The sequence below is a fragment of the Balaenoptera musculus genome, chromosome 9 (assembly GCF_009873245.2).
Source record: "Balaenoptera musculus isolate JJ_BM4_2016_0621 chromosome 9, mBalMus1.pri.v3, whole genome shotgun sequence".
NCBI classification, from domain to species: Eukaryota; Metazoa; Chordata; class Mammalia; order Artiodactyla; family Balaenopteridae; genus Balaenoptera; species Balaenoptera musculus.
The window spans coordinates 28027429-28055401 of record NC_045793.1 but is presented as its reverse complement, the minus strand read 5'-3'; the positions used below and the strand labels follow the sequence as shown (position 1 = coordinate 28055401).

Below are 27973 nucleotides of genomic sequence, written 5' to 3'. Positions count from 1 at the left end.
TATAATTGCTTTAAAATTCCATTAAGACAGGCAGTCTAACCGAAACGAACAGATTACTTACAGATTTCAGCTGAATGCCCTGCCGTATCTGGTCTAAAAGCGCGTCCCTTCCAGAGCAGGACACCGGTCGACTGTTCTGTTCCACTTTTTTTAGCTGAGCGCCCTCTCTGATTTGATCTAAAAGAGCTGCTTTGCTTCCTGCAGAAGTTGGAACCTGATGGTCACCATCGGAAGGGAGGCCCGGGGGAGGTGGCGGCCCCGGTGGCGGGGGAGGTGGAGGCGGTGGGGGCGGTGCCACCGACCCCGCCACTGACAGAGGTGGAGGAGGTGGCGGCGGCCCTGAAGGTGCCGAGGAGGGAAGGGCTGGAGGAGGAGGAGGGTACATCCTGTTTGGCGGTGGTGGAGGGACTCCGACACCTGGCCTGGACGGAGGCGGCGGTGGCGGCGCAGCCGTGGGAGCTCTTGAAGGGGGCGGAGGAGGAGCCCCTCTTCCCCGGGCAGGAGGGGGAGGAGGGCCCGAGCTATGTGGAGGCGGCGGGGGAGGAGGCGGCCCTCCCCGTGACGGTGGTGGAGGTGGTGGTGCTGAAATGAAAACAGAAAAAAAGAAAAGCATGCTTTTCCCCCCCGCAAACATTATACTGAAAAAGCGGCTCATTTCAACATGTATTTAAAAAAACCAACATGAGGGGAAAAAAAGAGGCCTCATCTTCGTATTTTACTTTACAAAGATATCTGAGCACAGATGATATCTTACAACTCTGTTTGGGACTACTCGGCCCTGGTCTATCTTGAAAAAATATTAGCTAAAATAGTAGAATTTAGTTTTTAGGAATCAGCACCACTTCTCAAGGTAAGGGAATAAACACATTTTTATGTAATAATAATAAAACTATAACAATGATATTAAACATTTTGGGCAATAAGCAACATTTTACATTTTAATAAAAATTAATGGATACCTTCCCTCTTTAAAGAATCAAGTATATTTAGTTGTTTTATAAAATTAATTTACATTCAGAATTAAACAGCTAATGTAGTGTAATCTATTAGAATTTATTCAAGTTAATCTGAGCTAAACTCAAATACAATACTTTTTCTTTGACAATGTAAATCTTTGTCACCTAACTTACATTTGTAATTTATAATGTCCTACATTTTTACATGTATAGAGCATATAATAATATATAATACAAGTTACGTAATAAATATATATTATAGTGATATATAATATATCATGTATATATTGTATATGTTGTACTATATTAATAAAAGATGGTCAGCAATTCTAGTGATGGCATTAAGGGAGGCTGGTTGCTCAGCTGAAATGTTCAACTACTTATTCAGGAGACATTAACAAACTAACTGAGAATTTCTAAACACTGTAAAATTAAAGTTATTAATAAAATATTAACATGATCCTGGTAGTAATGACATATACATTCTTATTTTACTTAAGGGAAAATGTAAGCTAAAATAGAGAAACAAATTCAAAGTATAAAATTTATTACATTTCTAGAGACATGATTTTACCAACAGCATACGGAAACTTACATAATAATAAACTTCATTATTTCTCCATTCATTTAAAGAGTGACTAGAAAAAATAACTATTTTTAGGAATAAAGAAATCCTAAAATCCATAACAGCTATTTGTATTTACTGGTACAAACTAATATATTATTGATGGATATTTCTACAATCTATATAATAAAAATACCTACCTTAATTTCAAATAATAATAGGCTCAGATGCTCAATAATGCAATGAAACCAGAGAAGAAAAAGCCCCCCTCAGTTCAAAGGAAATCAAACATTATCTTCTGATTTTATTTGGGACAATCATGGGAAATATACTCTAAAATATGCTATCAAATATAGTCATAAACATTAGATGAAATATACGGAAAGGCCAAACCTCACGAGGGTACTGTCTCCTGGCACAGAAACTTTTAAAACTGGAAATAATATATAGCTGCAAACAGGGGAGTCATCCTACTTGGATACAGGCCATCACTGAGGGAAGTTCCTATGATTTACACTCAAGGCATACTGGAGATCTGGGTGTTGCAGCTAAGGTTCACCCAATTTTCTCACCAGATCCAAGGCAAGGAGATTTAAACTTGCTAAAACCAAATTCTTTTCCGAACATAATTCGTAGTAACAGGGTAAAACCAAGAGGATATGGCATATGTATATTATGTACACTCCCTGAATAAGATAGTAACATCAAATCCTTCAAGCAGATACAAAGATTTCATTTTAATCAGTTAAGGTTTACATTTCAAAAAACAATGTTGTCTGAACTAGCATTTTTATGATTTAGTTGTTTTTTAATCAAGAGGAAAAGGGCCCACTCTATTCTACTACAAAAGGTATTAGTCCATCATTTCCTGTGGTTTCACCAAGGACTCTGGAACCATAATCTTTTCTACGTACAATGATGTATCTCTTCAATAGAGAGATTTAAAGTTCTTTTGAACTGGGAATAAGCACATTTATTGGAATAATTTGGGATTCAGCTAATACCCATTCAAAGAGACAGTAAATTATTGTTCAGGCAAAGGGAGAGCCTTAATTGATAGTGAATAAATTATCAGCTGCACCAAGTTTGGGTACAGCACAAGTTCAGCATTTCTATTATCTGAAAAGTGAGTGGAAACATCTCTATATTTTCACGAGGAAAACATCTATTACCAACTTTCTATTTTTACAATCTGTATTATGCCTACATAAAAAAAGGAAAGTATGCAAAAGATATGCCATATCCCAAGGTAAAAATGTGAAAGAATTAAAACAGGAGGAGAGGAGAGACGGCACGTTAGTTAGGTTCATATGCACAAAAATGTCTGCTGAGCAGATCACACACCACTGTGAGAAAGTCTGGTGGCCTACAGATTTTCAAAACTGAGTCACACAAACACCAGAATCAGAATGACAATGATAGTTCTTAGATATTTAATAAATACATAAAGTAAAAAGCATGACACAAAAGTTACAACAAATAAAACTGTTCTTACTATCAAAGCTTAGAAGACAGACTGAGGCTTATGGAAAAAACCTCATCTTGATGCTGCACGATAAAGAAAAGTTGATATACTTAACTTCAGATATTATTTCAGATCAAATTAATATTAAGAGTAATTGGTAGATAACTCTAGATATTTATTTAGGGGAATTATAAGCAGAAATTGTAAAATAATATAAATATAACTAATATTTAAAAGAAATGTAGTTTTATAGAATTCAGGAAACTGCTCTCATGCACTCTCATCAAGATTAAAGCAAACCAGGCAAGTATTATTCAACACAAATGTAAATTTATGGGAATACTAACAACTCTCTGAGTAGTCATTTATAACTGTGTGTTTGCTTATGTTTAGTCCTCCCCAATGCCCCAAATTAATGTAAAAATTTAAGTATATTTTATGTAGGTTATTGAAATAATGCCAAGTGTGAAAAGCAATCACTAAAAATAAGTATATTAAGTAATAATAAAAACAGTGGTGCTGTTAAGAGGTAATCCACAGAATTTCAAAAAAATTATCTAAATTACAGATGAAATATGAGCTCTGACTCATATAGAAATAAACTTCCTTTTTTACTTTAGCATCTATGTAACATTAGTTACATAGCCCCAAACATTAGTTTGAAGAGAAGGCAGAAAACCTTACTGGATGTTAGATTTGGAGGCAGGATAAATGAGTTCTAGCTTCTTTGAAAATAAATACATGCATAATTTAGTACACTGGGCCAAATAACATCCCCCATACATACCACTCCATTGTGGTGGACCTAAGAACAGATTATTAGAAATTAATGGACTTCAAACAATTGCAAAGACAGACACACAAAAAGATACATTGGAAATCACAAGGTCTCCTACTTTTTACAAATTTGATTACATGATTTTACAAAATAAGTTTCAAGAGATTTGATTCAAGTTTTACAAAATATATTTTTATGACAACTTCATAAACTTCTCCACCTCTAATTCTTTTTCATACTTCTGAACACACTATATGTTTTGCCTAGAAAACATTTCCTTAATAAAAATCATTAATCTGTCTTTTTATTCTTCCTCTAAAAAAATGTACCTTCTATAAAATCAATCTTGGTTGTCTAAAAGGTTCCACACTGGGAGTTAGATTCTTGAGTATATGAATCTTGAGTATAAGTTCCCAAAGCATGTTTTTTGTAATGTCTGTGAATTTTTTTTGTTTTAGGTAATTTAATTGAGGAAAGACCTTGCCTAATTTGATGTTTTAAAAGCAATTAGAATAAAAAGCAGTAATAATAAAGTTTAAAAAACAAACTCAATCAAGTTAATACAGACAACTCTCAGTTACAGATATTCAGGTGAGAGGGCAGCAGTATGGACTAATAAATGTCAAGAGTATTTATAAACTTATAAATTCAGAGAACTCAGAGAGACCCTGAGAATATTTTGGTATGAGGTGAAGGTGAGTGGTAACAGTGGAGAAAAAGAGAGTCAAGGAACAAACTAGGGGTCCTCAAGACCTTCCATCATCTGTATACTTACTAACTGTAACTACAACTCATTCTGGCAGCATTAAAAAATGATAATGTTGCTGTGCCCCAGATGTTTTTATTAAAAATCCATAGAATTTGGAAATGTAATCTTTTCATGAAATAAGATAAATTAGCATCATACTAGTTTCAGTGGAACTAGCATTGTGTTTCCACAACAGTAATTATGACTATATACTTGTTTACATACCTGTTGTCACACCAGACTGTAAGATTTCTGAGGGCAGAAACCATACCTTTATATCTAAATATCCTGAGTAGAGACCAGTGCTGACATAACAATGTTTACTGAATATATGAATGAGTGAATGAATGAACATCAGCAGTGAAAAAGATACAGGTAAGTCAAATACCTAATTGAAAATGAGTTAAATTCTTCAGAAGAATGCTATGATTAACTGGAGCTTTTGTTTTGCTACACTATCTATCATGAGTATGCAAAAACTAGGAAGAAGAAAAGTAACCCCAAATGAATAAGGTGGCAAAGAGATAACTGTCATATGAGAAAATTCAGAATTAACTGTATTTGCATTTTATTGTGATAATTATTAAGATATGACCAAAAAACAAGGTGATTTAAATAAAATATCAGATCTTAAAAGGTTGCAAGTTGTTTGTGCTCTCAGGTACCGAATGACAAATTTTATACTTCAGCCAAGAAAAAAAATGTATTTCAAAATAAATAGATTTTTCATTATTTATATTCTGAAAATGCTTATTATACATTACAGAATTCATATTTAAATTACTACTTCTGAATTGTAATAAAAACAACATTGATAGTGGTCTCCAAGATTCAGTAAGTGAAATATTATGCAACTATTATTTTTTATTCTAAAACAAATAGCCAGAAGATTTTGTATGAATTTTCATTAATTTAATATAAGACTTTTTAATAATAAGAAAAGCCTTGACAAGTTTTTCAATTATACTGAAATAATGTAAAACACAGTACACTAGGCCAAACTAGTTCTCCATAAATTTGAACATTCTGCTTAAGGAAGGTTCACATGAATGTATGTAGCTGTCATCCATGAAACTGACCTCAAAAGATTCAAAAGAAAAAATAGATCACAATGCCTGAATAGAAATAAAAGTTACCTTGCCTTCGTAGTTCATTTTTAACAGCTTCAACACCTCCTGTTTTTTCAATGAAGTCATATATAACTTTTGATGTTTCTCTGTCTTTAAGTTGTGCCTCTGAGATTCCACACAGATCAAAAAGATTCTTCAATTCTGGATCCAAATTATTCAGCTACAACAGACAAAATAACTGCTAACTATAAAACCTATGTCAAATTTTTTACAATAGCAAGTTGAAATATTATTCTCATATCTATGCCCTTTATGAAATTATTTTCTTTTATGTTTATAAATTTTTAATATAGTTAGATTATTTATATGCTAACTAAACTGTCTTACAAAAAACAGAAAAGATAAGAACAAAGAATACGTTTTATATTTTATTTCATCTCTTTGTTCCCTACCTTTAAAAAGAAGGCATCTCATTTAAATTTTTACTAATCCTTTCATGACTCAGACATCTATAATGCTCACCTACTATTCCACCTTGTCTGAAATAAGATTTAGGTATAATCACAAATAACCACAAAAAAAGTAAATCATTTGAAAATTTGAGGTCAAGGACCTCTTTATGACCCAAGCACCCTGGTACAGTGCCCAACACAAAAAGGCACTCAAAAACATTGTGGTGTTAACACTGTAGTTCTAACAAAAATAACCAAAATAATTTTTGACCCCAATCACAAATAATATTTCTTTCCAAAATAATTTTTCCAAACCCTGATTATCTGCCAAATGTTAAATATGTAACTTAGGTAACCAAGTTTCAACTATTTTGCTCACAATGCTATAAATTAATGAATAATGAAATTGCCAAAAAGAATAGTAGAATAAAAAGATCTAGATAATTTTAACAACTGGATATTCAGAATCTGATTATAGTACTTTCCAGTAATTTGGCATATATTCCCCTCGAATGATCACTTTGCAGAAATAATTTTCTTCTCTTGGCTTTCAAAACATAGAGTTTTTACATTATAGTAGATAAAGCCAAGGAGTTAAAAAAAAACTTTCTCTTTAGAGACAGCCATCAATGATAGAACAATCTATGATTTAAAACCTCAGTGGAATATGAACATAAATACAAGCACATTCCAATAAACACTAGAGTTACCAAAAATGAAAAGAATAAAAGTCTAAAGATGGGCCATGACGTTCCCACATATTTAGAATAATAATGTTTATGGCTTGAAAAGACACTTACATCAAAGCCAGTATTCGGATCCCAACCAACATGTCCAATGTGCCTAAAGCAGTAGATAGAAAAATATAGAAAAATAAAATGCATAAATGGCATTAAAAATCTAATATATATGAAATCCAATCCACTCAGTGAATTTTTGGCCTGAACTAATAGTTCTCATAGACATAACCATATTGAGGGAAAAACTGTACAAGCAGTCAAGGAACCAGGACTCTAGCCCAGGCTCTGCTACTAATTGAGCCTTAACATTTTTGCACAATCTTTCTGAGTATCCATTTCCTTAACTGACAAACTAGCATAAGAACACAAGCATTATATGTATGAGAGGACAGGAGTTTTGTAATGAAGTAATGAAATAATGGGTAAGAGAATGCTTGAAATATGTCAAATAAATACCAAAGGTTTGATGCCTACTATAGACTGAGTGTGTCTTCCGAAAATTCCTATCTTGAGACCTAATCCCCAATGTGATAGTTCTTGGAGATGAGGATTTGGGGAGGTCATGAGAGTGGATTCCTCAGGAATGGGATTGGTGCCCTTAAGAAAGAGGCCCTGGAGAGCTCTCTCGCCCTCTTCCAACATGTGAAGACACAGTGAGAAGATGGCTGTCTATGAACCAAGAAGTGGGACCTCACAAGACACCGAATCTTGCCTTCCTCTTCCTTTCTCACAGCCTCCAGAACTGTGAGAAATAAATTTCTGTTGTTTATAAGCTACCCAGTCTATAGTATTCTGTTAGCAGCCCAAACAGATTAGGACAATGATTTTAGGCAATTTCCAAATATAATTTATAGGGAAAAGTGAGATTTCATTTTCATGTCCAACAATTAGTTGAAAAAACAACTCTAATTTTTCTTTTCTCATGGCTGGAAAAGTAAATAAACTAAGATTAATAAAACGTCTATTGAGCAATAGCCTTTAAAAAACTCCAACAAAATTTATAGCTAAAAAGGTATGCAAGTGATAAATATAAGGGTTCTCCCAAAAAGCAAACCAAACTTTCTAACAATTTAAAAAATCAAGAGCAGAAATGAGCAAATCAAAAGTAAAGATAAGAATAATAAAAGAACTGTCTTACTGGAAATTGCTTGGTGTTCCAATATCTGCCTTAGTTAATCTCTTCTTTTTAGCTTTTCCTTTTTTCTTTTCTTTGGTATGGGAGATGTTGTTGACTTGTGGCCCATAAAATCTATTTGTTGTAATTTCTGGATTTTTTATGTCAACTGTTGCCATGGGTAGATTAGGACCTGCAAATAAAGTCAAAATAATATAAAAGGGATATAATTTAAGATAACAATTATTACAATCATAATTTATAATTTAAATATTTTTTTTCTGCGGTAGGACCACTTCATTACTATAAATTATTTAAATTTTAAACGTGCATGTTAATTTTTTATAAATAATTTCAAAAATTCCTAAATTTCCAAAGTCTACAATAAATTCTTAAACAAATTAGCATAGATACATTATTTCAAAGCAAACTCTTTTTATAACATTAAATCTCATGAAGAATATAAATTTTCAACAAGAATTTAAATTCAATTGATCTGATCCATCAAATTTTGACTATAACAGCCTCACATCCAACACATTACTCATTGGTAAAGTGGCTTATATTACATAGGAAGAGTAAAAGAAGCATCTACTTTGTTTTAAATCTAGTAAAGAAGTCTAGTCTTCTTTATTTCAACTTTATTAGTCTATGACGAAAAAAACTTATACAAATATGACTACCATTTTTTTCCAAAACTGTCATACTTAAGTCTAGTAGTATTCTCCCCATTATTATACATACACTTTGGCTATCAGAAGTACAGAGCTCAAATATTTAAAATAGAAAAATTCTCAAAACATTCCATCCTCCACAAGGATCAACAGTAAAAAGATCTCAGGCATCTTCAGGTATTATTAATAGCATCTTCAGGAATGACACTAAACATAGCACACAAAAATTTGTTTTATAATTCACAAAAGTATTTTGGTCTTAAAAGTATGAGAGTCTGAACGAAATATATTCATCTTAAAAATTCCTTAAAAAATTTAACCAAAGGGCAACACATGTTCCTTAGATATCCCATTTTAACATAGGATTCTCTGACATAACTTCCTATTAGACCAAATTCCTCTGAGATGATTATATTAATGATGACTTTTAAAATACTCTATAAAATATAATCACTACTGTGCAGAGAAACAGTCAACATAGCAGGCCTGAGACTGCTATCTTTAGAAAGCCCTGCTTTGCAAGGTTGGCCCTTAGCTGGCATCTAGGATCTAGGATTTCAAGAGGGTTCCCATTATCCCCTGATAAGATGGGCTCATTGTGTCTCAACTATTTGTGCTAACAGTGTGGTTTATGCTGAATACTTGCTTTCCCTCTGGGAGTCTAGAATCTTGGTATGTCCTAGACAGAAGATGCCCACGTGACTAGCCCTCAATAAACCCTAGGCACTGAGCTTCTCCTTTAGACAACATTTCATGTGTGTTGCAACAATTCATTGCTGGAGACATTAAGCATATCCCCTGTGACCAATGAGAGAATACTCTTGGAAGCTTGTGTGTAGTTTCCCCCAGACTTAACCCCATGTGTCTTTCCCTTTTGTTAATTTTTGTTTTCTATCCTTTCACTGTAATAAATCTTTGCCATGAGTACCACTATGTGCTCAGTCCTGTGAGCCCTAATGAATCACCAACTGGAGGGGTGGTCTGTGGAATCCCCAACACAAGCATAGAATGGCAGACAGAAATCCCAAGACATTACAGGCTAATGTATATTGAGTGATCACTAAATGCCAACTTGACTATAATTCTTCAATTATGCTGAAAACCTCAAATGCATCCTATTCATAAAAGTTGTCTGAAATAAAATATTTACCTATATGGGAAATTATATATAACTAATTTTCTCTCCCTCAACTCTACTATTAAAGACGAAATAGAGTTAAAATAAAATTATAAATGCCATCTGCCACTTTATCAAACAATTTTGAAAGAGGTGCAAAATTCAGCTATTTTCCCTTAATATTCAAAGTCTAATTACGTAAGTATAATATGTAAATGTCTAAAGTTCTATTTATAATTTCACACAAAATTCCATGGGAAGTTGCTCATATTGGCAAGAAATAAAAATTCTTCTTGGAAAAAATGGAAGCTAGTGAACAATACAGATAAAACATTTAAAAGCTGATTCAGTGTCAAGGAATAATCTGAAAATAACTGGATCAAAAGTTAAAGGTTAGTTAAGCAATATAGAAGGCTTATTAAATAGTAGATAAAGAACTGGATTTTCAAATTGGTTCAGATTCAAGATTTCAGAATTCACTGTAGTTTCACAAAATAAGGGACTTATTAAAAATATCCAGAATTTGAGCGTTAGAGGGTTGAATTGGGGTGATACTAATATCTTCATTGACTTAATCTAGTGTTATGTTTTCACTTCTCATTCTTCCCTTTCTGCTTTCTCTCTTCTTACAGTTTATCATTACCAATCATCATCAGCAACACCGTCCAAATTAAGATGTTGCAAATTATTACTCTCTTATCTTTACACTTAATAACATTTAAGAACTTCCTTAAGAGAGATTTAGGTAAGTCAGAGTTAGGCACTCTCTTTATACATGTCATCCTTCCTGAAATAGGTGTCCAAACAGTAATAATGAAGGAACAACCAGATTCACCATTAAAAAATAACAAAAAATTTGGGAATTCCCTGGCGGTGCAGTGGTTAGGACTCTACGCTTCCACTGCAGGGGGCCCGGGTTCGATCCCTGGTCAGGGAACTAAGATCCCTCGAGCCATGTGGAATGCCAAAAAAATGAAAACAAAAATTTTAAAATTATAATCGTTTTTAGGAAAAAAACAAAAATAAAAACCTTTTGATGCTACTTCAGTTTACATAAAAGTAACCAATTATACTATGGATGTTCTAAATGGTATAAAGTTGGTAAGGTTAATAGTTTAATAGTTTAAATTATCCAAACCAGTAAATTCTTTTCTGGGAAACAATGAAGTTAAGGTTCTTATAAGCCTGATTTATAACTCACTAGAGAAAATAACTCAGCCATCTCTGAAGAAAGCTCAAGGATGAAGAGGACAGAAATAAAATATAAGTGATACGCAGAATGAATACCAAAGCTTCCCCTCCTCTCTCTACCCAAAAATCAGGTGTGGCTATATTGTTATGCATCCACCAAGCAGTTCATAAAGCTGTGGCATTAGCTCCTTAGTGTCATTACACCTGAACTTCATTAGTACTGGTTAAAACATTATTTAATTAAGTCTACATAGAAAAATCGATTATAGAGATGTATAGAAAATTGATATTAGCTGGGAAATTGAGAGCTTTTCTAAATCTTTCATTTTACAGATAAAAACTAAGGACAAGAAGAGTCAGGTGACCTGTCTAAAGTCACACAACTAGTGACAAAGGGAAAGGTGGATTCTGATATCTCGGTTCCTACTCCACTACTCTTTCTATTAACTATTATAACTTTGTTCACAAAAGTTAAATGACAAGGTGATTGATAATGCTAACTTTACAAATGCTATATTTTATTTTTTACCAATTTATCAGTTCTCTTAGTCTGCAGTCCAACAGTTCATCATTCAAGAAATACTTATGAATAACTTTCAAAATTTAGAAAAAAGGCCTTTTACACACTTAAGAGATTAGGTATTTGGATATTTCTGTTGACAAGAGTCATTTACTTTACAGTTTGAAGATGTTAGGAAATAAATTTAAAATAATGTTCTAAAGCCCAATTAAATATTTGTTTCAAAAGTGACAGACCAAAAAAGTGATAAGTTGTAATAAGGCACAGAGTCATTTTTTAATAAAGTTTATGAAAGATATGGTAACGGAAATACTCAAATCATTTCTAGTAAAGTTTAATTATTCCATTTCTGAAATTACACTCATCCTAAGAAAATGTACTAAGTAAACAGATAATAAAGGGGACTGTTTCTCTTCTTTTTCAAAAAGCAGCCTAATGACAAATTACCTTCTTCTTAAGGACAACTGTCAGAGAAAAGATTTTTTAATATTCTCACTGAACAGCATTTCTAGTTAATTTTAAAACTAAAAGAACAAACTAAAGTCTTCCCCTTAATTACATAAAAAGCAGAGAGCTCTCACCAAGGTAAAATAGTTGAGAAATAGCGGGCCTAGAGGCCTCTAAATGTCAAGCAGTCATGAAGCTGAGAACAAATCATTGGAAAGCATCTAAGCTAAAAGGTGAGACTGACCAATAAAGAAAAAAAAGAAAAATATATGGATTAGGAGTTAATGAGGAAGACACTGAATTGTATTTCAGGAATATATGTTACTTCTACATAAAGTGTCTTTTTAATAGTTACAATTTGAAAAGGTTTGCTAAACTGATCTTCTAAATGAGGATCTGGGGCAAAGCCCCTGTATGGACACTGCTAGGCAGTTAAGGTGTCCACTGCCACCTAGTGGCAGTGCAGCAAACGCAAAAAAGTAATATGCCACCTGCAAAATAGTGGTCTCCACACCATGAGGAGAGCAAGGCAATCGACTGCACAGCAGGAGAAAATATTAAAACTTCTATTAATAATTATTTTACGTATATTTTAAAAATAAATAAGTATGCAAATATTGTCAAGACATGCTGTATAATTTCGCATTTTAACAATGCCATTTTTAAAAAACTCTCCTTGTATTTAATGAAAAAAAGTTTGGGACCACTGTATCAAAGGGTTAAAACTTTATAAAAAAAAAAAAAAAAAAAGGGTTAAAACTTTAGATCTAAAGATTTAAAACCAAGAACAAACTGAGAGAAAGAAACTGCATTTAATTATGAGTATCTCTCTTACTATGGGTAATAAAATCGTAAGACACCATTGTCACAAAAAGAATATCCAAATTCTATCTATTATGGACTAGGTGCCTTTTCAAAAATATATTTTATATGTATTGAAAAGATTAAATTTAAAAAAAATCATGAACTATTTACATCCTTAACTTTAATTATATTATTTGTACAACATCTACACTTTAAAATCTCAGGCTACTTTCCCCAAAGATGCTACCACTAGGAAGCCTTCTGCACTGGTATTTAATATATGCTCACAGAATGCCAAATAGTTTAATAAATTGAAAAAGACATTAAAATATTGAGCACACAAGGGGAAAAAATTCTAACGCCACATTAAAGGTTCACAGATGAAGGACTTCTGGCTCAGCTGCTTCTGCTTCCTTTGTTTCTGTGACATACTAGCTGCATACCTCAGGGCATGTTACTTACTCTCTCCAGGTCTCAGTTTTTCCTTCAAAATCATCTTGACACAGCACAGTGGTTAAGGGGGCGGGCTCTTGAGTTAGAACACTGGAGACTGAATCTTGCTCCACTTTCCTAGTTTTGTGACCCTGAGCAAGTTACCTATTTGTGCCTGTTTACTCATCTGAAGTAGGGATAATAGCAGCTACTTCATATGGTTTCTGGACAGTGCCTGGCAGGTAGTAAATGATCATTAAATACTAGCTGCTATTATTATCACTGTCACTGTCTTCATCATGATAACTGTACTGATTAAGCACCATGCTAAACACTTGGATTACTTCATTTATCTCCAAGCAGCTATAACGTAAGTATTAAAAATTTCCATTTAAAAGAGAAAGTCAAAGTATACAACACTTGGCACATGATAAGCACTACTGAAAGTATAGTCAGATTTTTTTAAAATTATACTAAAGTGAGTAAACCAAAATTTAATACAGCAATATTTGGTTCATGTTTTTGTATCAGGAAAACAAATTTAAGGACAAAATCAGAAGGCAATATATTGGTTTAAAAGAAAAAATACCCAACAACCACTAACAGTTGTCATATATTAAGGACTCTGTACTATATTAAGTGTTTCCCTGAATAATCATTCTAAATTCTGATGAGAGAATTTGAGATGCCTTTAAAAAGCAGCAGCTATTTTCCCGATTATAACAAAGGCTCCTGAGCAATGGTTCTTTACTATCATAGGGTCAGGGGTCCCATTTCAATCTGATGAAATCCACGGATCCTCTCTCCCCAGAGAAAAGAACATATATACTTATAATATTGGGCACAAAGTTTCAGCGAGGGTTTATGGGGCCCAGGATGAGACTCTATGCCCTAGAGATCTGGGACCTTGGTATTCTGCTTTTATTCTCTGCTATAAATATATATATTTTAAATAAATGAATCCACATTACTTCAAGTATTCATTAGCAAATTAAGGAGAATTATGTACAGCTACTATGTGTTCTAAACACACCAGCACAGTAAGCACAGCTACTATTTGTTTAAACACACCAGAATAGTTAAGTGTTCATTCTGAAAGGGGCTAGTTTTATATTCCCAGTGTGAAATAATCCTTTGAAATAAGAAAAAAAAAAAGACTAACATGAAAGTAGGAAATGAACAAATATGTTAGATAAAATTTACCACTTTTAAGGAAGACATTAAGACCAGGTTGTACAATTTCTAAACTTAAACAACTGTGAAAAAGGAATTAAGATATAAGTAATAGTGATATTCACCCTATATAGTCTTCCCTCATCCTAGAAAAAAGCCAAAGAATAGTACATTTCTAAGTCCCATCTGTTACTTATTTTAAAATAAGAACACAATAAACTACAGTATTTAATCGTAGATATTAAATACTAGGTATTAATGTATGATACATGTTTCCACAAGGATTAAATTATAATCTAAAATCTTTTTCATCAATAATTATCACAGAGCTTACCGTTTGGGGGGTCTCGTCTTTTCTCTGTTAGGAAATAAATTAAAGGAATATTATTAGACATATGCAATACAAAAATCAACATAAAAAAATCAACTCATCTAAACTGTCTTATTCCTACGTCCATATATAAGTGGTTAACAAGTTTCTCTGAGGAACTGACATCTGAGCAGACATTTGAATAAAGCAAGAAAGGGAACAACATATTGAAAGGCCCTCAGGAGGGAATAGCATGAAGGAACACCATAGTACCGGACTGCAGTGAGCCAAAGGAAGAGTGGAAGGAGAGAAGTCAGAAGGAGAACCAGGGAACTGGAGCGTGTAGGGTCCCACAGGTCATGGGTTAAGGAATATAGATTGTGTTCTATATATGATAGGAAGCTCTTATAGGTTTTTGGATAGGGGAAGTGACATGATCCAATCTATGTTTTTAAAAGTTGTGCCTGGTTACTATGTGGGAAAGAGCTACTAGGGGGCATACAGTGACAGCAGGGAGATGAGTGAGAGCTAGGGTAGTCCAGATGACAGACAATGGTAGCTTGGATTAGGGTGGTAGCAACAGAAGTGGTGAGAAACAGATCCAGGACTTGTTTTTGAAGATAGAGAAAATGGGACTCACTGATAGGGTTTACGAAGAACCACTGTGAGCCAGACTGACAAGGCGGAGCCAATGCCTTTTACTGGGATGGGGAAGGCTAGGAGAAGAGTAGGAGCAGGTCTAACCGGGGCTTGGGGAACATGGATCAAGTGTTCTGCTCACACATACTAGGTCTGAAGGCTATTCTGACACCCAACTGGAGCACACAAGTCTGAAAGTCAGGGGCGAGGTCAACAGCATAGATAAAACTTTGGGAGTCAGCAGTATATAGACAGTGTTCAAAGCTATGGGACTGAATGAAAGCATAAAGATAATGAAAATACCTAGAGATGCCTGAGCTATGGGGCAGACCAAAATAATACTTAGAAGCTGTAGCCAATTAAGTAGGAGTAATACCAGGAGAACTTCTATTCACCCTTTGCATTCATACTCTTACATACCAGGTTTGACACAATTTTGGTTTCAAGAAAGCTCAAAACTGGTTGAAGAATTTTCAACAAATATAATTTCCACAGATTTTTCTAATACAAAATTTTCCAAAATTATAAGACAAATACCCATAAATAATAATATAATAAAATATTTAGTTTATAAACAGCCACAATCCTAAAATTAATAGGATTTAATTGAGGGACAAGTTGAAAATCCTGGCAATGGGAAATATAAATGTATTACTCCATCTGGTGGTCTGATGAAGTAATTTTCTGAAACATTTGATGTAAGCACGCCCTATCTAATGTCAATGAATGTCAAATCTCCAATTTCCAAGGTGATGTTACCTCTGCATTCACAGAGGAAATACTTCTTAAATTGGCGGTGACACAAATATGGAAATATGCTGAGATAATGTAAAGTTCAGAGTATAAGTTCTAAAAAGCAATTACTTAGAAACATGACACTATCCTGGCTTGAGAGCCATTCTTATGAAAAAAAGAGGTTTGGTTGAACTAAGAAGAATGTGACTTAATGGTGTGATGTATTTGCTAGAAACATTAGCAGAACAGTGTTTAAGCATATTAGGGGACGTTTTTAGTATCACAGTACTAGTCATACTACTGTTGGATTATTGTGTTCAAATCTGGACATCATATTTGAGCTGGACCATTTTCTCAAATCTGGATCATTTGAAGAAGACATAAAAATGTACAGGGCATTCAGAGCACAGTATATAGTGCTCTGAATACAGTATGATGAGTCTGTAAGTTATACGGTATGATGAGTCTATAAATCATATCATGTGAGGAATAAGAAACTGGAACTGGTTAAGCTAAAGAAGTGTAGGCCTAAGGAGGGCATGGTAGATGGCTTCCAACATTAAATGGCTAATGGAAGGAAAAGAAAACACTAATTCTTTGTTGCTCCAAAAGTTGGACCCCATGCATCTAAGTTAAAGAGAGGCAAGGTTGCAGGTTGACTTAGCATGAAGGGGCTACCCAACAATGAATCAGCTGTCTCCCGTATGTTGTGATCTTTCTGCTTCTGAAAACACTATGCCTAAAAGCTTAGGAATTGTATAAAACAGAATTCCCATACCAGTTAAAAGACACCTTCAAGTGACCTACCTATTTCAAAAGTCAATTATTCTATATTTTAAGAAGTATTTTTTACTCTTTTTTTTAATTGAAAATGTCACACAGTTTGACTAAAAGAAGTCCCAGGGAGCCCCTGGCCTGGCACCACAACATGTCATTGAAATAAGAACTGAACCGTGAATTATTCCACAGAATTAAATTCTCCCACAGCATGGAATCAAGTGGTAAACACCCTTGGCCCCAAAAAGAAGTAACAAAAAACAATAGGCTCCTAATAATTCTCCTATTCACTCATTACAAGGGGGATATATAAGATGGCAGTAAGTGAGGCAACAACTTAGTTCATTTTATTTTCATTTTTACATTACCTTCCTCTCGGAAACCCAGTAAAATAACAATAAACATATATAAAATGTAACACATATGTTTACATTTCTGTTTTCAGGATCCAGTGCCTTCCTTTTTCATGACTTATTCCCTCCTATTGGTAAAGCACATCCTTGAATACAGTGATTTTCAGACTGGGGTAACATGTATACTTGGATGTACAGACTTTTCAAGGAATATATATGGGCATGGTTAGTTTTAAGGGGATTTATTTGCTGATCTCAACTCCCATATGTTATTTCTCCTAAAAGTGATCTGCTTAAGAAGATGATTTTGGAGAGGTTCACCTTTCCTAATCACCCTTCTCCCACGTTACAACAGAAAGGCCTGGTATGTGACAGCTGTCAAATAGTTCTACATCAATGAATTTAAAGCTTTACACTATCCTGCATCATTCTCTAATTGTCTTATATGTATTAAAGTCTCATGCATTAAACTAAGTTCCTTATGATTTTACAATATACAACATTAGGGACAAAATAGAGACAAGGCAATGTTTACAGATCTTGTTTGCAACTTTGCTTATTTGCTTCTAGCCTTGCCTAAAGTATTTGTTCACAAACTATAAAATATTTTTGTAAATATAAGTTACAAATAATGTCATAAAAATGCAAATTTAAGAGTCAGTATATGTAAAATGTTATCAACAGAACAGGTTATTGGAATGAGTTCTTTAATAAATCTGAAAAAAAATCAGCTCTCAATAAAAATAGTATTTCTTGTAAGGTAAGGATTAGCAACCTGTTTTTTGTAAAGGGCCAGATATGCATCACATAGTCTTTGTCATAACTAGACAACTGTGTTGTAGAAAAAAAGCAGCCAAAGACAATATGTAAACCAACAAGCATAGCTGTTTTTCAATAAAACTTATTTACAAAAACAGATGGCAGGCCAGATCTGCCCCATGAGCCATAGCCAGCTCCTGTTTAAAGGAATTTTTTAAAAAAAAGTTTACCAGATTTCCTTTGTCGCCGACCCAACAAGTCTGTAACTGCTTTTCGAAATTTTTTTGCTTCTTCTTCATTGGCAAAATTAAGGGCAACTTGACAGGTCTGAAATATTTTCATCAAAAAAGGTAAACAACAAAAACCACAAATTTAGCTTTACTTAACAAAAAAATTAATAACCAATAGAAGTACACTCTGAAGAAGAAAAGCTTCACTTTATTAGCAGACAAGAACTTACTTTATGACCTGAATAACTTAAGAAGGCAAAAAGCATAGAGAAGGTAGAGTAAAAGAGTACTATTAGAGAGGTTACCTATCACAGTAGATACTCAAATGTTAAACTGAATACTTCATTTTCAATTAAAAAAAACGAAATAGTAAATAGAATTTGATCCTTCAAAAGAGCTCTATAAACATTTGGATTTGAAAAGGCAAACACTGGAAACACTGACCAAACGCAGATCAACTCTTATCTATGTTTTTCAGGTATTATTTAAATTATAACCTTAATTCATATAAATTATTAAAAGTGGGGAAACACACTGACATTATTATGGCATTTAGTCCACACTTTTATATATGTACATATATTCATATACAATCCAGAAAAATGTGAAAAATAACAAATAAGGAAGAAAATGCTTTTTGAAAAGATGGACATATCATCTAATCCAACCTTTTATTGTAGAAAATTTAGGAAATACAAATATGAAAACAAAAAAAATTAAAGTCACCCATAATCCAGTCACTCAGACAAGTCCTGTGAGTATATGGTATAAAAATCCTTCTAACATTGTCCCTAAGTATAGGCAATCAATTTTTAAAATTCTGTTTTTCCCCCTACTTATTGTATTTTAGTACTCTTCTAAATCATAAACTATTCTTTCACAAAATAATGTGAACAGCAATATAATCTTCAATTTTTAAAAGCTGCCATGGATTAGTGGTTTCACTTTTATAGATAAGAAAACTAAAACTCAAGAGAGGTTAAACTATTTGTCCAAAGTCACACAGAGGTAAAACTATCTGACTAAAGACAGAGAAGATGAAAAAACAAACCTCTTTTCTACATACCCAATTACATTTACAGTACTCTTTGAAACCTTTTTTTTTTTTCCCTTAAAATCTTAGCCATTGATTCCTACTAAGCCATAAAATACCTGTGAAGAGGCTTTTAAAAGTAAAATAATTCTTTATATTTTATACAATGTTTACACAAAAAGCTCATAAATACTTTCCATAGACAAATGTAACAGTAATTACATTAAACAGGGCAATAAAGAAAATATGACTTACATCTCCAGCAAAGGTATGAAAATATCCTCTAGGACTATTATATACAAAGTTATTGTATAGCTCTTGTTCCCACAATAGTTTCCCATCCTAGAAAAAAGTAAAAGTTAAAGTAAGAATTACCAATAAGAAAACCTCTAGGAAAAAAAAACCAAAACCACAAATAAAAACAAAGCAGATGGGACTTCCCTGGTGGCACAGTGGTTAACAATCCACCTGCCAATGCAGGGAACGTGGGTTCAGTCCCTGGTCCGGGAAGATCCCACATGCCATGGAACAACTAAGCCCATGTACCACAACTACTGAGCCTGCGCTCTAGAGCCTGCGAGCCACAACTACTGAGCCCACGCACCACAACTACTGAAGGCCGTGCACTCTAAGGCCCGCGTGCTGCAACTACTGAACCTGCATGCTGCAACTACTGAAGCCCGTGTGCCTAGAGCCCGTGCTCCGCAACAAGAGAAGCCAGGGCAATGAGAAGTCCACGCGCCACAACGAAGAGTAGCCCCCACTCGCCACAACTAGAGAAAGCCCGCGCGCAGCAACGAAGACCCAATGCAGCCAATTAAAAAAAAAAAAAAAAGCAGATGACATATTAAAGAAACTGTTCATATTAATCCTAGTTTTTACATACACACAGACCACATATATGTATAATACATAAGTAATACATCACATAATTTAGTTAGTAACAGTGAATACTGGATGTTTCTTTCATAAAAACTACGTATCAAGTGAGTTGAATTCAGTATGCTAAGATATAATCTCATTAGCCAAGCATTTCCAAATACAGTTACTTGGTCAAATACATAACCAAACACTTACTACTAGATCATCAACGTTAGATAGAAGGGGTAGGATACTTTTATACATGCACTGATTATCAATGCATAGTTCCATCAGCAGCACTTAGACTGTATGCTATCAAATATTACAGAAGGACTTCATTCTTTTCCTCCATTCTGTAGATGCTGGGAGGGTCAAATAAGCCTTCTCTGTACTGCTCATTAACAATCTTTGAATTCCTAAGTTTTGTAGAGTGGTCTCCTAATTAAACACTGGTATAAACAGTATCAATCAGGTGCAGAAGGAGACTGAGGATTAAAGTGCACCAAGGTTAAACTATGGTTAAGGGATCCATGGTGATTGTCGTATTGATAGCTGCAGTACAAGAAATATAATTAACCTTAATACCAAAGGTGGCTAATTGCAAGTATTTAGCAATGGCTATCTATAATTGGAGATGAATGGTTAGAGAAATATAATCATTGCCTTATTCTGAAATGCAAGGTTCTACATAGACCACAATTTTTTTTTAAAATATTTATTTATTTATTTATTTATTTAGGGCTGCGTTGGGTCTTCGTTGCTGTGCGCGGGCCTTCTCTAGTTGCGGCAAGCGGGGGCTACTCCTCGCTGCGGTGTGCGGGCCTCTCACTGCACTGGCCTCTCCTGTTGTGGAGCATGGGCTCTAGGTGCGTGGGCTTCAGTAGTTGTGGCACTCAGGCTCAGTAGTTGTTAGACCACAATTTTAAAATATTTTAAAATGTTGTACACACATTATGACCATTATAATGGAATCCCTATCTTCTCAGTGGAGTTATACGTACCTTTGATTTCTAAACAGTGCTTCTCCTTGGTGGTGAAAAATAAATATATCAAAGGACTTAGGAGTGTCTTTCAAACTATGCATGCGTTCCCCATCCCCCAGAATCACTGCCATAGCAAGTAAGCTACTGTTAGTAACAGGAGTATGCCACATCTCTCAGCTGTCTTGGGGTATGCAGAAGGGGATGTTACAAATTTCTAATGTACAAAGTGCAGTAACTTCAATCTCATTTAATCTCAGGGAAATACTCTGCAACAGATCCAGATGGTTATCCCATTTTACAAATAAGTAAGCCGGAGCCCAGAGAAGTAAAACAGTTTGAATACAATCTATCTAACCATAAGTATTGTCCAGGAGTTCAAACTCAGTTTTATTTTTCTGTAACTACAATCCCATTATACTTACAGCCACATATGAATATTAAGCAAGGAGGCTTACCCACGGAAAAGATTTTAAAAGATAAAGGGAGACTTCACCTCAGCAAAAAAATTATTTTTACAGTGACTATCGGAGATGAATTCCTGACAAAGGGCATCCAATCTAAGACAAGGTGGATTTATGTTTAAGAGTGAGGGATACAAAGCTGTGAAAATCAGAACACACCTATGTTGACAAACAACATAAAATGGGTAGCAAATACATTATTATAGATATTGTATAATGCTTCAAACCCAGGCTGAAGTAAGTAAGTACACACCAGGCTAAATATACTTTTCTAGTTCTCTGAAAGAACTATATACACTAGTCTGTAATGGACAGGATGGGATAAAAAGAGTATCATTAGAAAAGGAGAGAATGTGGGAAAAGCCCAAGACCCAAAGGAATAAAAACAGACAAACCAACAAGACCTTTAATGTGCAGACAGATAAAATGGGGAACTATTCATGTTCTGGTTTAGGATGTATTCCCAATTTGGTCACAGTGCCCACGGTTCAATATCTAAAACCAAACTTCACTCTTCTAGTATTAATTTAAGTAGAATATAAATATTACATACAGGATAAATGAATCTATACTATTATAAATTACAATTGAGGTAGAAAACCCAATCACCTACAGTTTAAGTGGAAGCAAAATAAAACTCACCTTGATATCAAATATTCTTAAAAAATAAGATCTCTGTGGATTGTCCTTAACAAGACAAGCAACACCACTGCACTTCTTTGACCACATACAGTTCCGATCTGCTGCATATAACTGCACCACTGCTGAAGACATAGTCTGCAAAATATAAAATTTATAGCCATTAGGTTCAAAATAACACTAGGATAACCATAGCTTCTGCTAACACCTTGACTGCAATCTCGTGAGAGACACTGAACCAGGACCCCCTGCCAACCTGTTCCTAAATTCTGGACCTGAAGAAATAAACATTTATTGTTATTTTAAACTACTTTTTGAAGTAATTTCTTATGTAGTAATAACTAATATAATAACTATACTAAAAATAATTATTGAAAGCTAACATTATTGAGGCTTAAAATGTGTAAGGGATGTGCTAATAAGCGCTTTTAAATATTGGGCTGGCCAAAAAGTGCCTTCGGTTTTTAAGTAAAAATAAAAGACACATTTTTCATTTTCACCAAGAACTTTATTGAACAACATATTCACCCTTTTATTCCATCTTCCCAAAACTTATCATCTTTTTGAGCAGAGAACTGTTCCAGGTGCCTTTTACAGTCTTCCAGAAAAGTGAAATTTTTTCCATTAAAAGAATTTTGTAAAGACCAAAATAAATGGAAATCTGAAGATGCAATGTCTGGTGAATATGGTGGATGAATCAGAACTTCCCAGCCAAGCTGTAACAGTTTTTGCCTGGTCATCAAAGAAACATGCGGTCTTGTGTTATGCTGATGAAAGATTATGCATTTTCTGTTGACTAATTCTGGACGCTTTTCGTCTAGTGCTGCTTTCAGTTGGTCTAACTGGGAGCAGTACTTGTTGGAATTAATTGTTTGGTTTTCCGGAAGGAGCTCATGATAGAGGACTCCCTTCCAATCCCACCATATACACATCACCTTCTTCGGATGAAGACTGGCCTTTGGTGTGGCTGGTGGTGGTTCATTTCGCTTGCCCCATGATCTCTTCCGTTCCATGTTATTGTACAGTATCCACTTTTCAACACCCATCACAATTTGTTTTAAAAACGGAATGTTTTCATTACGTTTAAATAGAGAATCACATGTGGAAATATGGTCAAGAAGGTTTTTTTCCGCTTAACTTACGTGGAACCCAAACATCAAAGCGATGAACATAAACCAAGCTGGTGCAAATGATTTTCAGTGCTTGATTTGGATATTTTGAGTATGTCGGCTATCTCCCGCGTGGTATAACGTTGATTGTTCTCAATTAATGTCTCGATTTGATCGCTGTCAACTTCAACTGGTCTACCTGACCATGGAGCATCATCCTGTGTGAAATCTAGAGCACGAAACTTTGCAAACCACTTTTGACACGTTCGATCAGTCACAGCACCTTCTCCATATGCTGCACAAATTTTTTTTGCGTTTCGGTTGCGTTTTTACCTTTCTTGAAATAATAAAGCATAATATGCTGAAAATGTTGCTTCTTTTCTTCCATCTTCAACATTATAATGGCTACACAAAAATTCACCGATTTTGATAAGTCTTTTTTTAAATGCACACTGATATGACAGCTGTCACATACAATCTAACAAAATTGTTTGCAATGAAGTTAAAGACAACTAAGTGCTACTAGAGCCATCTTACGGAAAAAACCAAACGAACCTTTTGGCCAACCCAATTGTTATTACTATTATAACCTCACTTTATGCTTGAGAAACCCAAGGTTAAAGAGGATAAATAATTTGCCCAATATCACACAGCTGAGTGGCAGAGTTGAAATTCTAATCCACGCAATTTGTGACTTTAGATCCTGTATTCTTACTCCCTGTACTATATACTGTTTTCCAATAAAAGGAACATTTGATCAACAAAGTAGTAGTATCAGTAAAGTCTGACTTCCATAAAGCAGTTAACCCCTTAAGTAAAGGTACTAAGTCAAACCTGAAAGCAAGATTTATGTTTACTAATTACAGTGCTGGACACTTTTAACATATTATCATATTGGAAGATAAATTCTAACATCTCCTTTTTAAAAAATAATTAATTAATTAATTAATTAATTTTTGGCTGTGCTGTGTCTTCGTTGCTGCACGCAGGCTTTCTCTAGTTGCAGTGAGCAGGGGCTACTCTTCGTTGTGGTGTGCTGGCTTCTCATTGCGGTGGCTTCTCTTGCTGCGGAGCACAGGCTCTGGGCGCGCGGGCTTCAGTAGTTGTGGCTCGTGGGCTCTAGAGCGCGGGCTCAGTAGTTCTGTCTCGTGGGCTCTAGAGCGCAGGCTCAGTAGTTGTGGCGCACGGGCTTAGCTGCTCCGCGGCATGTGGGATCTTTCCGGACCAGGGCTCGAACCTGTGTCCCCTGCATTGGCAGGTGGATTCTTAACCACTGCGCCACCAGGGAAGCCCAAACATCTCCTTTTTAAAAGATGATAAAACTGAGGGGAAAAAAAGATTTAACGTGAACTGCACCTGGCCATACAGCTTGAAAGCTATACTGAAGATACGGAAAGTGATTTGAGTGACGACTGTCCCAATTTTCCCAAGGATATACCTAACTAGTACTCTTTTAGATGCACAGTAAAGAAGCTAATTCATTACATACAACGGACGCCTTAGAACGTGCATTAGGGTTTTCCAGTACACCACACTGCCACCTCCCTCATGACTGTATCACGAACCAGTGGAAACTTTCATTTAACTCTAATTTAAGTTTCCCGTATATTATAATCTAGAATGTTAACTATTCAATCCCAGTTTCTGTAAGAGTAATACACCCATTACTGGTACAGCACTTACAAATCTTCTAAAAATGATAATTTTTTCTGATTCAGCAATCTCACTCCTAAATTAGAAATCAAGGAAATAATTTAAAATAAAACCAAAAATTGTATTTTTAATATAAAAACCAAAATAGTTATATGAATATATATTAATTATGGTTTTCTAAATAACCAGAAATAGGAGACAAGTAATTTGGTACATCAGTTCAATGAATACTGGGCACTGTAATAAAAAACAGACTACATTAAGATTTGGAGATGACACTGCTTTGGGTTATTTAACTATGCCTGGGGAATGCCCTCCTTTGACAAGAGAATTCCAAAGACCTATTCCACATGCGAGTCTTTTCTAATAATAATAAAGTCAGAAATGTAAGATCAGTGTACTGCTGGAGATCAGAATTTCAGAAGAACTTTCTTTCCCAGATAACAGTGATCGATGCTGTTTTTAACTTTTGCAGACCAAACTCATCTTTGAATTTCATAGACGGTCATGAACAGGACACAAAGCAGCAGGAAAAGTTCCACAAGAGCCATTTTAAAAATTATGAAGATAGCTTAGAAACTAGGACATTGGGTTTTAAAAAAGTCGACTGAAGAAAGTGGGTGTGCCTCTGGCCTGCTCAGAACATACCAGTGTGCTGCAAGTGCAGTCTCAGCATGATACCTCCACAGGTTCCCTGACCCTAAACCCCTAGCACTGAAACCACCAGAAAAATGGATTTTGCATACATTATACAAAGATGTTAAAGACCAAGCTGAAACATTAAAAAATCAGATGAGAAAATTTGTTTTCCAAGGAAAATTCATATAAATTACAGCCTTTTTTAGTATGGTGCTGTCAAACTGCAGTCATTTCTAAAAAAAGCAATTAGTAAACTAGATACCAAGAAAAAGTTTTAAGAATCTTACTTTACTTTTTAACTAGAAAATAAGAAGTTACAGCTTGCAAAAGAAAAAAATGTGCTATTAAATAGAGTCTGAAATTCCATTATGGAAATCCCCTTGCCAAAAGAACCAAATATTAACAATGTAAAACTGTCTGGATGTATATGTGAACTTAATAACAACAACAACAAAACCCCCCAAATCCCATTTAAACATTTACATAAATTTAACACAAAATCTAAAACATCTGCTTTTAAGAAATAAAGACCCTGGAAACAATGTTATAATTTTCCACACAAACGTGTTTGGCATTATAAACAATTCATAAACTTTTAATAATAAAGAACTCAACTAACCAGCAATTTTCAGTAATGGGATTTTCAAAATTTTGCTACAATGTTATTGTCAGTCTAAGTGTGCCTATTTCATTCCTTCTTATCTTAACCTGTCAAAGTCTGAAAATTATATACTATAACACCTTATAAAAGCCTTTTCTGACTAATTCAGAATAATTATAGTAAATGCAAGAATAGCATAACATTTAATATACAAATGCCAGAAATAATAACAACAGTGACTATCCCTAAAACTCTAGATTGACAGTGGCTTAATTAAGTTTTTAAAAACATTCCTTCCATTCCTTTAAAGTAATTATAGCTAATCAACTCTATTACTTTTTGTCTTTCATAATCAAGAAGGTATTCTTGAAAAACAACCTAAGGACAAGTGCTTAGGAAAGGAAATCTATTTCTTATTAGCTCAATAATGTTAGGGTTAAAATTTGTTAATTAAAAGGGGAAAAAAGTACTCTATCAACTTTTGTAGAAACAGAACCTGCCCTATCTCACACATTCCTGATATTTCAGTACTGAGTTACTGCAATAAATAGCACATCCCTCCTCAGAACTTTCATTGTCAAGGGCAGAAACAAAATGGAGGATGAATTCTGGGATGTGAATCCCTCCCACTGTCCTTCAGCAGGGCATGTCCACCTCTCTGGGGCTGACTGCACCAGTCAAGAAGTATTTGGCTGATTCTCTAGGTTGAAATGACTGCTTTTTTTTTTTTTTTTGAAATGACTGCTTTTTCTTCGTGTTTCTAGAGTACCTTTTTGTGTTTCTTGTATAAAATCTTGTCACGTGACAGATGTTATTCTAAAATAGAATAATTTTCTGTATTGATTTACTATCCGTTAAGTAGACTGTAATTCCCTTAAGCACCTAAAATAGTTTTGTAAGCCTATATTTCTATGTCACCTATACCTTGCCCCAAGTAAGCAGACACGTGTTAAATTAAATTAAAAATTGCATACTATGATTTTGATAATGATACTATGATAATGAAAAAGAGATTGACCTTTATTTTAGGATACACACTCTGAAGTATATGGGGCATCATATCAGCAACTTATTCTCAAGTGATTCAGAAAATAATGATATGAATGTATATACACATAGAGAGTAAAATGTTATAAATGGTAAAATGGTAACCCATGGTAAAATGTTATAAATGTTTGACAAATATGTTCGAAGGATATACAGGAATTCTTTGTACTGTATTTGCAACTTTTCTGTAAGTTATGAAATTATTTTGAAATAGAAAAATTTTTAAAGCACAAATGATTCAAAACAATGCAAGACTCTTAACCCCCTTCCACAGTCATGACAGGCTTGCGAAGGTGGCTCTCTTCTCAGAGCCAATGCTACCTCTACACACGTTAGCCACTGCCACTCTGACCCAAAACTAAGAAAACTGCCACTTCTTCCAAGTCCCTCTATACTAATACTAACTTTGTTAAAAGGAGTTTCATCTTGAATAAGACTCAAATCATATTATCAGAACAACCACACTATATAACAGGTCAGAATAAGAATTTTAGGTCAAGAAAATAGATATTTATTATAGAATCAGCTAATGACAGGGAAAAAACTGAAAAACACCAGGAGTTATAGATCCCTGCTTGACAACCAACTGTCTACAACAAGTACTATGACTTAATACTGAATAACTGTCTAAAATGATTATTTTTTTAATAATCAAAAAATATACAATGGTGTTAAAGAAAAAAAATTTAATATATTTTCAATGAATATTAAAAATAAACTGAGTGTGGAAAAGGAAATCATATGATTGAATAAATAAAAGTCTTTTCTGCAATCACAATGGCCTAAATTAATAGTCAAAACATTTCAGCTTTTTTTATGTGCATGTGTGGCCCCAAGTTCCTAAAAACGAATCTGGGAAAATCCATCCTAAGTTTTCTTAATACATAAAAACTAAGCT

The 27973-nt window shown here is 34.3% G+C and overlaps 1 protein-coding gene across 2 annotated transcripts in view; it reads right to left on the bottom strand.

The window, feature by feature from the left end:
- WASL (WASP like actin nucleation promoting factor) overlaps positions 1 to 27973 on the bottom strand; it is a 64442-nt gene that overhangs the window by 10965 nt on the left and 25504 nt on the right. Inside the window, exons 2-10 of one of the 2 annotated variants that reach the window (XM_036862856.1) lie at positions 22030 to 22164; positions 19338 to 19424; positions 18050 to 18146; positions 14581 to 14604; positions 7913 to 8081; positions 6835 to 6877; positions 5649 to 5802; positions 3774 to 3791; positions 62 to 582 (exon numbers count right to left, since the gene is read on the bottom strand). In XM_036862856.1, coding sequence (XP_036718751.1) covers positions 62 to 582; positions 3774 to 3791; positions 5649 to 5802; positions 6835 to 6877; positions 7913 to 8081; positions 14581 to 14604; positions 18050 to 18146; positions 19338 to 19424; positions 22030 to 22164 — 1248 coding nt within the window. The remainder of the gene's footprint in view (positions 1 to 61; positions 583 to 3773; positions 3792 to 5648; positions 5803 to 6834; positions 6878 to 7912; positions 8082 to 14580; positions 14605 to 18049; positions 18147 to 19337; positions 19425 to 22029; positions 22165 to 27973) is intronic. The other variant, XM_036862857.1, reaches the window with a different exon arrangement.